Below are 12,201 nucleotides of genomic sequence, written 5' to 3'. Positions count from 1 at the left end.
AAACGTCAAGTAAAATTTTGATGTGATGTGGAATTTTAGATGTAATGTCTTCTAATTTTTCCCAAAATGCTTCTACTTTATCTGGGTTAGTTTTATTATCCTTATTCACTAGGACGTTTGCATTTATGAGGGTATTTCCTTATTTCTTGACCTAAAGGATAGTGTTGAAACTCATTATGATACAGATGAAAAATTAATTATGCTTCCTATGATGTTTTTCTTGCTGCAAAAGCTGTTCCTAAAATGGTTACTCCTCTGCTCGTTGTGATGGGTGGTTTTCCTTTGTAAATCCTGTAATTTCCTGATGTTCATATAGTAGTCGCACCGCGTAAGGTGAGGAATTCTCCTTTAAGATTACCCCCTGGAATAGTTATCAGATCGATCGACTTTTCCATCGCGTCTAAAGATTGAAGTCGATTTGCGAGGGCGGGTTCCTCGTATTCTTACAGTAAAACGAGTAGTAACATTCAGAATTATTCCTCTTTAGTTCAGAGAGGGACGTAGAACCTCTCCTAGCCAGGCGCACCACGTGGATGCTTGAACGTCAGGTTAATTTCCTAATAAAATCCAAGGATTTTCAAATTATATTTTTCCGTTCCGGAAGGCTGACGCTCGGTCTATACATTGTAACGGTTAAAAAAGCTTCAAGAAAGAAGAAAGAGAGTAAAAATGAAGAAAGAAGAATCTACAAGAGATGACGAAAAGGGATTCTTTATATGGTAGGAAAGGACTTTTAGAAAAGCGTGAACAATGAAGAGTATTACGTTTGAACAACGAAAAGGACGGGTTGAATACTTGCACTCCAGGTAAGCAGATAGAAATACTGCCGGGGACTAGTGAAGTGTCAATTTTTAAATTGTTTTAGTTAAATGTGCGATAAAAGCGATTACGATGTGCGCGGGAGCATTCGGAGTAAGTGTTTGGTAAGAAACGAGTGAAGAGTATGTCACGAGTATTCCATTTTGGACAGCGGTTGAAAACAGGAAGTTGTTCGGCGAATTATTTGTGATCAGGAATGAAAGCGAAATTACTCCTCGTTTGGTTTTCGTTTGACATCATACTGTTAAATCAGTATTACTTTCTATTAGTTACTAATTTTTTTTTTTATAAATCGGAATTGTACGAGTATTAGCCATGTTAATTACAGTTAAGTTACATTGTGTACATGTAAATTTATTTACAATGCACAGTTTTGTCTCGTCTAGGTATTCTACATATAAACCACCGGGTTGGTTTAGTGGTGAACGCGTCTTTCCAAATCAGCTGATTTGGAAGCCGAGAGTTCCAGCGTTCAAGTCCTAGTAAAGCCAAATATTTTTACACGGATTTGAATACTAGATCATGGATACCGGTGTTCTTTGGTGGTTGGGTTTCAATTAACCGCACATCTCAGGAATGGTCGAACTGAGAATGTACAAGACTGACTACACTTCCATTTACACTCATACATATCATCCTCATTCATCCTCTGAAGTATTGTCTAAACGGTAGTTACCGGAGGCTAAACAGGAAAAAAAAGTGAGTGAGTGAGGTATTCTACATATATGAATATTTAACTGAACGTAGCGGGATCTCCAATATTACGATAATCACAGTATGTTAAATGTGTTTTAAGAACACGTCTACTGATAACACGTTTTAAAAATAATAACGTATTAATAATATCATTACAGAAAATTACGGATTAGTTAATAAGTAGTATAAATAATACGCAGTATAAGATTAATACGTAATTTAAATTGTTCTAAACTGGTTTTAGAGAATTTTTAGAGCAAAAGAGTTAAAAAAATTAACTAATTTTTTTAAATTTTTTAATTTTTAATTTTTTAAAATTAATTCTTTTTAGAGTTAAAAAAATTAACTTATAGAAAAGTAAAATAATTTTTTTTTTTGTTTAAGAAGGTTTCTTTTTATATCACCGTTATCATGAATATGCCTAAATAACAATAGAAGTTAAATTTGTTGTGTAAGTAATAGTCAGTATTAACACTTTGTTTAAAAATTTAAACGTTTAAACATTAATTTAAATGCTAAACTTTCATAAACGTTAAATTGTTTTAATAAAAATAATACAACGTGTGATTTTTTATAATAATTAAATTTGCTGCTGTCGTTAATCTCTCGACCTTCAACATTATTCTTCTATACTTTAATTATTATTACGTAATTTTTTCATCGCCTCGCTTTCTTTAAAGTTTTTTAAGGTTTAAGGTCTCATGCGCTGAATTTTGTACGGCTGTATTATTATTTTTAAATAAATTTTCTTAATTATATTAAGTTGAGATTGTAAACAGACGTTTGTATTTAGTTAAGAAGATCGTATCATTATAATTTCATATGTTATGGAATCAAAGTTTTTTTTTTTACAAAACTAAAAATTGTTTTTTTTGTCTTCAGTCATTTGACTGGTTTGATGCAGCTCTCCAAAATTCCCTATCTAGTGCTAGTCGTTTCATTTCGGTATACCCCCTACATCCTACATCCCTAACAATTTGTTTTACATATTCCAAACGTTGCCTGCCTACACAATTTTTTCCTTCTATCTGACCCTCTAATATTAAAGCGACTATTCCAGGATGCCTTAATATATGGCCTATAAGTCTGTCTCTTCTTTTACTATATTTTCCAAATGCTTCTTTCTTCATCTATTTGCCGCAACACCTCTTCATTTGTCACTTTATCCACCCATCTGATTTTTAACATTCTCCTATAGTACCGCATTTCAAAAGCTTCTATCTTTTCTTCTCAGATACTCCGGTTGTCGAAGTTTCACTTACATATAAAGCTACGCTCCAAACATATACTTTCAAAAATCTTTTCCTGGTGTTTAAATTAATTATATTATCTAAACAAATTATATTTCTGACTGAAGGCTCGTTTCACCTGTGCTATTCGGCATTTTATATCGCTCCTGCTTCGTCCGTATTTAGTAATTCTACTTCCTAAATATCAAAATTCTTCTACCTCCATAATCTTTTCTCTTCCTATTTTCACATTCAGTAGTCCATCTTCTACTACATCTCATTACTTTCGTTTTGTTCTTGTTTATTTTCATGCGGTAGTTGTTGCGTAGGACTTCATCCATGCCGTTCATTGTTCCTTCTAAATCCTTTTTCTCTCGGCTAGAATTACTATATCATCGGTAAATCATAGCATCACCTTGTACTGTTACTCCGAATCTATATTGTTCCTTAACATCATTAACTGCTAGTTGTATGTAAAGATTAAAAAGGAACGGGGTTAGGGAACATCCTTGTCGGACTCCCTTTCTTATTACGGCTTCTTTCTTATGTTCTTCAATTATTACTGTTGCTGTTTGCTTCCTGTACATGTTAGCAATTGTTCTTGTATCTCTGTATTTGAACCCTAATTTTTTTAAAATGCTGAACATTTTATTCCAGTCTACGTTATCGAATGCCTTTTCTAGGTCTATAAACGCCAAGTATGTCGGTTTGTTTTTCTTTAATCTTCCTTCTACTATTAATTTGAGCGCTAAAATTGCTTCCCTTCTCCCTATACTTTTCCTGAAACCAAATTGGTCTTCTCCTAACACTTCTTCCTCTCTCATCTCTGTTTTTCTGTACAGAATTCTAGTTAAGATTTTTTATGCACGGCTAGTTAAGCTAATTGTTCTGTATTCTTCACATTTATCTGCTCCTGCTTTCTTTAGTATCATGACTAAAAAACATATGAGTCGTAAATTAAAATATTTATTTTTATTTTTTTAATTTAATAATTGATTTATTGTTATATTAATTTTAATTGATTTACACGGTTTAGTGATATGTTTATTCTCTGTATATCTGTTGTTGCAGTTTTATTTTATCAGAATGCGTGTTAACGTACGTCTATAGTAAATTCTATTTCGGCTGAATTAATTTTACTTGTAATTTGGAAAACAGAACAAAACGCAAACGTTTAGGGAGATGTTTTATTTCCTTACTTACCGCGCGGTACCTCGACATTTGTCCCTTGCTGCTGGGTCCTACTGATTAGATAACGGGTGTTTAATTTATTGACGGTTATAGATTAAGTTTATTTTATTTTAATGGACGGAGTTAGGAATCGCGTTTCAATCCTTTTTGGATCGTGACTCTTTAAAACGTTTATTGGGGTTATTCCAAGGAAAAGTTACAAAATGTTGGGTCCTTCTCCCGGGGAAATTCCTCTTCAGTCCTCTTCCTCCAAGTCACATAGTAAAATATCGATTGTTATGGTTAAGAGTAATCTGTAAAATACATATAAAAACTGTGTTTTTATATTATTAAAGTGTTATCGTATATTTCATTTAAAATAGTACTTAATTAGATTTAAATACGATTTCATAATTTGCGCGAGTTGAGGGCAATTATAAGGTGTTTTAATTTTTTTTAAATGTTTTAATATAACATTTAAACATTAAATGTTTAACTTACATTTAAATATTTTTTAAAAGTTAATAAACAAAATGTATTTTTCAGTGTAGACTGTTTATTGACAGTTACATCTAAATATCTTCATTTGTTATATTGTGATTTTTATCTAAACTGCATTACACGAATAATATTTACATTTTCATTTCTCTTGATTTTCTGTTACAGTTCTTTTAACACTTACAGTAAAATCGACTGTACGATCGTCATATTTAATGATAAACTACAACAGTATTTTTCGCCGATATTTTATATTTTAGTAATTTTGTAATACAGTAACGAAAGTGTAAATAAATCATAAGTAAAATATAGATTGTCTCGACCTTAGTTTAAGACAGCTTAGCCGGATTGGAAAGGTCAAACGCTCGACTTGCTTGTCTATTTAAATTACTTTAAACTTATTTTATACTCCCATCAAAATATGAAACCAAGCTTGTGCGTGGAAATTTGAAAATGGAAATTTTGTAGCGCAAGAAAAATGTCATGCCTGACCATCAAATGAAAGGCCGGGAAGCTACCGCTTCGTCACACAGATCGGCATATTTAATTATGTAAATAAAATACTAATTTTTCCCATATCGCTTAACCAATTTTATAGAAATTACTCAATTTTATAAGCAAATTTATAGTTCTTTAGATGATTATAATCAAAAATCATTAAAGCAGGAAATATTACCGTATCGTTAGATGCTTTATAAATAACGACCGCCGGACTCATGGTTATTCTTAACATCGATACTGTAACGGGTAATCCAGAATACAAATAACGGTGGAATTTTGACTAAAATACTCGTTTTTAGTACTGTTTTAAATATACTTTACAAATGTTAGTTGTAACTTGATATAAAAATATTTTAAACAGTAAATATTGTGCACAAAACCGTTTACTGATGAAGGCCTTTAAAAAAAATTAATGAAACCTTTGGTTTCATTAATATGAAATCTATAAAACGAGCCTTGGGATCTCCCAAGTGTAGAAATATAAATTGACCTTAATTATATTACAATTTATAAATTACAAACCTTGTTATGTAATTGAATAATAATTGCTAAAGGATTACTGACCGTTTGATACGAGATAAAATTGTATAAAGTGTTTGTCTAATTCATTAGATAACGAATTACGGTACTCTTTTAATCGATAGAGACAGCTGTAATGTTTTAGTATTTTAAATGTAGCAAACAATAAGTTATAATTTACATAAATTACGGCATTTAAATACTAACATTTTTCAGATCATTCTCTTTGTATAGCGGATAGATTAAAAATTAATGATTAAAATATTTTTACTTCCTTGTACGAAGTAAAGGAAGTATTGTGACCGCGAAAAATTTCGGATAACTCAAAAACGATTAGCCGTAGGATGTTGAAATTTTTTATTTAGGACTGTTGTAACATCTAGTTATGCGCCTCCCCCTTTTGATTGCAATCGACTGAACCAAAAGTGTACAAATAAGCCCAAAATTCCCAAAAAATTGAATTTTTGGGGAACTTTGGGAACTTCAGTAATAAGCACAATTGAGAGATTTTCAACGATATATCATAAGCGGTAGTTATTTTCATCGGTTCCAGACTTATAGCCAAATGAAATTTTAATTAATGAAATATTTGGATGTTAAAAGAGGAAAGCACATCGGTTCGAATCAGGCTTCATCTCCTTTTTCCTTTTTAACTTTTTTTTTAAGTTATTTTTTCAACATTTTTTTATTTTTTAATTAAATATAGTGATTTATTAATAATTATTAACCCGTGATTGTAAAAAAAAAAAAACATTACAATAAATAATTGTTCATTAATAACAATAAAAAGAGATCAGAATTTATAAGTGAAATAAAATTTAACTACTTTTAAAAATGTGTATATGTAATTTAATAGGCATTATTACATATGTGTATAAGTAATAGAGTCGGTGAAACATATGAGTATATAAATTGAAAATTATAATCTAGAATCGTATTATTTTTGGATTTTCTTAGCAAATTTTTATAAAAATTGTATATCTATTTATTTTTTTAAAATTATTTATTTAATTATTTGACAGAAAAATAAAATATATTTTTGAATTGTATTCACTTTAATTTAGAATAAACAATGAACGGCATAGATGAAGTCCTACGCAAGAACTATCGCATGAAAATAAACAAGAACAAAACAAAAGTAATGAAATGTAGTAGAAATAACAAAGATGGACCGCTGAATGTGAAAATAGGAGGAGGAAAGATTACGGAGGTAGAAGAATTTTGTTATTTGGGAAGTAAAATTACTAAAGATGGACGAAGCAGGAGCGATATAAAATGCCGAATAGCACAAGCTAAACGAGCCTTCAGTAAGAAATATAATTTGTTTACATCAAAAATTAATTTAAATGTCAGGAAAAGATTTTTGAAAGTGTATGTTTGGAGTGTCGCTTTATATGGAAGTGAAACTTGGACGATCGGAGTATCTGAGAAGAAAAGATTAGAAGCTTTTGAAATGCGGTGCTATAGGAGAATGTTAAAAATCAGACGGGTGGATAAAGTGACAAATGAAGAGGTATTGCGGCAAATAGATGAAGAAAGAAGCGTTTGGAAAAATATAGTTAAAAGAAGAGACAGACTTATAGGCCACATACTAAGGCATCCTGGAATAGTCGCTTTAATATTGGAAGGACAGGTAGAAGGGAAAAATTGTGTAGGCAGGCCACGTTTGGAGTATGTAAAACAAATTGTTGGGGATGTAGGATGTAGAGGGTATACTGAAATGAAACGACTAGCACTAGATAGGGAATCTTGGAGAGCTGCATCAAACCAGTCAAATGACTGAAGACAAAAAAAAAAAAAAAAAATTCAAGTGATTGTTAAAATTTTTTTCACTTGCGCGTACTATGTACAAGATTTCTGGTGGGTCGTATATATAAAAGTTAATAATAATTAAACTATTCCGTTTAGTGAACTCATGTATACCGGTTACAAATATTAATTTTGACGTTGTGTAAAATAATCGGTTTTTATTATTGGATTATTTGGTAAGCAATTTATTTAAACAGTAATCAAGGGACTTTTACGCATCTTTGCGTAATTTAATAGACGTACAAGGAAGTCATGTGGTGTCAATATCAAATTTTTATTTTAAAAATATGCTACTTCGCAAGAGTTTAAAAAATAAATTAATTACAGTTTAGTAATCGATTTTATCCGGTTTTAGGCTGACGATTATTTAATTAATTGATTTACTACACCGAGAAAGCAGTATTATTTTTAAACTAATCAAGAATAAGATTTCTTTAGCGTTACAGAACACCCGATGGCAGTAATCCGTAGCCCGACCGATGAATCGGGGTATATAGCTACATCCATGAAGTCTTGGTTTTCGATCGCGGTAATTTGTTTTTTTCACATGATAAAATTGCATTTTGCATTTCTCCCTCCATCATAAATAAAGGAAATGCAAGTGAGCTCCATCGTTTTAGTGGAAATAAATATCATTTATATCATATTTGTTTGAAGATTATTCAAGTTTTAGGTTATTTGTTTATTTTATTTAGGCTGCTCAAAACAAACAAAAACACAAAGCTTTTATTTAGGTACGTTAAATAAACTGAAGATTCATATGTATAATCTATTCTATATTATATAATATATAATATAATAATATAATTATATGTATAATATATAATATTGTATAATATATTCTATACTGATCATAAACACAGATTTGTCGAGAGATGTTGGATCGTAAGGTTCAAAATTGAATTTCTTATCGGTGATTTTTTACGTTTAAGTTGATCTACGCAAAATAGATAAAAAATATATTAGATTTGAAACATTTTTTTTTCTTTTTTTATGAAGAGCAGGCATCCCATAGCCCAGTGGAAATCGGTAACTTGAGAAAATGACTGATCGGGATTCGAACCCGAGACCTACGAATGAACGGCTGAGACGCTACCTACTCAACCGCGGACGTCGGTAAAACATATTATTGGTAAGAATAAAGTAGAAGACTACTTTTATTTATAATAACTTAGATTAATAAAAATAAATTGTTAAAAATTCCAAAAAAAGATCTGTTTACATAAACTTCAAACACGTTTTTAAGAGTAGTTTGCGATATGATTTATAATGAGATAATAACTTTCTTTTATTTAATATAATGATAAATAATTAATTTTCTGACATTTTTTAATGTAACTTATAATTAATACTTTTTTAATAGATTTTAAATACCGAAACTAATTTCGGAATATACCAGTATATATTTTTTTATATTTAATGAAAAAAATGTATCTAAATACTAAGGGGTTTTAGAAATGAAATTAACGCCTATAAACCGATATATAGGAAGTAGCAAATTAATTTTAATCGATAATGATGATGATTATTGTTTTAATAATAAAATTAATTACCAATTAGCTAATGATTGACGTACCTGTTTCTGTTTTATTGTTGTACTCATCTGACATCATTTTTATTAACGTTTATCTTTTAGAAAAAAATGTTTAATCCCGTGAAAACTCTAATCTAACCTGAATCTTAAAGTAATAAAAATAACAAATAAATAAATAAAATAAACAGTATTACGTTTATAAATCTATGTTCAATTCATGTACGTCGTTACACTGCTGGCAACTGACTGACAAACTGTACATAATATAATTTTATCACATGGATTACCGCCTTTCACTTTTTTTAACGAGGACAATTTCTTGTTATAATAAAATACGTAACGTAATAATAAATTTAAAACATTATAAAAATAACTGATTTTTGAGTTTAAAATTATTTATTACATTTATTTTGTTTTATTTTTATTAAATAAATACGAATTCATTTTATTTATTTACCGGCGTATTTTTGTCTTTTTTTTAGAATTAATAATATAGCCACTCTTAATACGAGTAATTAGATTGTATTTTATTAAAGAGTATCCCACGAAAAAACTTTCAGGACGTGTTCTAGTGGTAAATATAATGAAAAACGTTTTTATGAACATAGGTCTGTGAAACGCTTTTTTTTTCGAATTACATCTAGCGAAAAATTTCGCCCGGATTTTAGCTCTTAGAATAAAAAGAAGTCCTACTATTTCTTTTGGACCCAAAAGAAGAAGCACAGTTGGTGGTTTCTTATGTAATTTGAGGTGAGAATTAAGATAAAACAAGTCCCATAACTATAACTCCAATACTTTTTAAGATACCCGACGAAAAACACAAATTCGGTGTCGAAAAACAAATTTTTTAAGGTTTGTAGCACAATAGCTTTGTTAAATGACTAATAAATGCGGAAGATTTTGTAAAAAAACTTGTAGAGAATTTAATTCTGGGAAAATTAATGTAAATACAACCGATAACAACTTTTAAAAATCGGTTTTTTACTGAAGCAAAACAGACAAAAATTGTATTATTCTTTATTTACCTAATAAACATTCTTTTTAAAAACAAAACCTTAAAAAGAAATACAAAGTTTATAGAACAATATTTTAGCTTTGTGTATTGAATAATTTGGACAGGTAAAACGAAATTTCGTAAAAAACTAAATTGAAATGTATATTATTTTGGAAATATTTTAAAAACTTTTATTGTATAGGTTGGCAATACTAACAACTACTCAACAACGAAAATTGTTACTTGGTTTGAATCTGTTGTCATAAATTACCATACAGATAAATGAAGTGTAGTGTTATTTAGTGAAGTGAATAAACTGTACTTTGTACTTTAAAGTAAGTACTGGTCAAGTAAAGTATATCCTTGAGACTAAGTGAATAATCTTTTACTAATACCTATAAGTAAACACTTGTAACATTTGTAGTTGTCCAAGTATTTGGCAGTAGTTTTCCCATTTTGCTTTTACTTATTCTCTTTACTTATCAAGTAAACACTTATATGATTCATATCCTGTACATCATCATGTTCAGACACGTTTGTCAATACATCAAACGTTTCTTTTGTTTTAATCTTTTCCCATCACAATGATCCGCGGTTGATTGGTATCCGCGAAAATATGTTGGTATATGATTGCCTCAAAAATTACGATAATTTAATTGCAGAATTATTTTGCGCATTTCTACCGCGTTTTTTATAAGCGAATTTTTTTTTTTTTTTTGCTTTCGTTATGAAACATAGTTTGCTGATTTTAAAAATAATACTTTCAAGCAAATCGGTTGAAAATTAGGCAAAATATGATGAAAAACCCGTGTCATAAATCACAGATTAGTAACATTTTTTTTTTTTTTTTTTTTTTTCTCTCAGCTCCCCTGGGCCGGACCGACTTGTTGGTATTACGCCGCCAGGGGAGTGTCTTTAAACTCAAATAGGCCTCCCCACCTACCGGCTATATACCGGCAAGGAAGGTCGGCCTACCGGTTAGCTCTTTTTGAGAGTTCTTTATCAATATTGGCCCCTTGGGGACCCAAAAGGGCAATACTAATACACCACGCCAGACCCAGTTCGCCGCGACGCGGTACCGGGTCCCTTCAGTATTCAGTGTGCTCTTGCCTGACTGTTACCCGTGGAGTCCTTGGTGGCTCATCAGTGCCAACACACCGCAGCATGTTAGACCTCACCAGCAAGGCTGTCCACCCAGTCCTATTCTAGCCAACACCTTGTCTTCTCTCATCGGAGTATTTCTGTAGAACAACTTGTCTAACAAAACTAGCAAAATTATTCCGGTTTGACTCGCTTCTTAGCATGTAGTCTATTGTTGTCTCTGGAGTTATACCTGTGAGTGCCTTACTATGTCTAAGTGTGTCCCACCTATTGCACTCAAAAAGGTGTGCTCAGCATCATCTATCTCGTCGCAGTAGTTGCAAATCGGTTCTTCTCTCTTGCCTATTTTGTGCAGGTAGTTATTGAAGGAACCATGCCCTGTAAAAAACTGCGATAGGTGATGATCAACCTCACCAAATCTTCTCGACAACCACGGCTTGATGTCGGGGATGAGGGTTCTCGTCCATCGACCCACAGCTTCCTGCGACCATCTTTCCTGCCAGATATTATAAACGGCATCCCTGACCTCTTGTTCTGGCTTGCCTTGTGCCCTCTCCACCCTCTTTTTTGCGATTAGGTCAATAGGAGGTGTACCCGATAACACGCACAAGGCGGCATAGGACAGTGTCCTGTATGCGGACACAACACCTAGGAGCACACACCTGTGCGTCCTCGCCAGTCTCTCTTTGTTGCGCCTGATGGCGATAGAGCGCCAAGATTAGTAACATATGTTAGTATAAGTGAACGTAGATTCAGAAAACTACGTTTTATAAAAATTCCCACCACTCAAAAGGCTATTCATATTGACAAAAACCCATTTTTACTGTAAACTCTTATTCATTACGAATCGTTATGTGTTACATGTTTACCGATATCATTTGTCAGAAAAGATATTTATAGACCTCAAGTAAAGTGACGTATTTATGACCACAAATTCCTTCTTTTTCTTTTTGCGTGCCGTATATCATAATTTATTATGTGTTTCAATACATCGATATGTTGCTAGTAAGATAAGCTATACATTTCTGAGAAAAAAATGGTCATATTCTTTCTAGTCTAAATAAAACATTTTACATCGTATAAACAAAATAAGCGACTTAGATTCCACATAAAATAAGTTCGTAACAGCGTTTTAAAACTGTCTCCCAAAAGGCATACCGTACCATTAAATTTAGCCATGGTTTGGCAAACACTGCTCCGTTTCCAAATGCGACTGTCATCGGTGCTACCCGGCCAAGAAGCATCAACGCTAGTGATTTTTTTCAGTGGAATCACATGTTACCTGAACGTTGATGCTGGGATACTTCTTACGGTTTACGTAACAGTCTCTG

General features: G+C 31.5%; 1 protein-coding gene across 1 annotated transcript in view; it reads right to left on the bottom strand.

Moving 5' to 3' along the window:
- Positions 1–12,201, bottom strand: part of LOC142329540 (uncharacterized) — a 137,525-nt gene that overhangs the window by 69,585 nt on the left and 55,739 nt on the right. Inside the window, exon 18 of the mRNA XM_075374212.1 lies at positions 8,818–8,868. Coding sequence (XP_075230327.1) covers positions 8,818–8,868 — 51 coding nt within the window. The remainder of the gene's footprint in view (positions 1–8,817; positions 8,869–12,201) is intronic.

The sequence above is a fragment of the Lycorma delicatula genome, chromosome 8, assembly GCF_047948215.1.
Source record: "Lycorma delicatula isolate Av1 chromosome 8, ASM4794821v1, whole genome shotgun sequence".
In the NCBI taxonomy this organism is placed as follows: domain Eukaryota; kingdom Metazoa; phylum Arthropoda; class Insecta; order Hemiptera; family Fulgoridae; genus Lycorma; species Lycorma delicatula.
The sequence above is the reverse complement of the archived record's forward strand: the minus strand, read 5'-3'. Positions and strand labels throughout refer to the sequence as shown.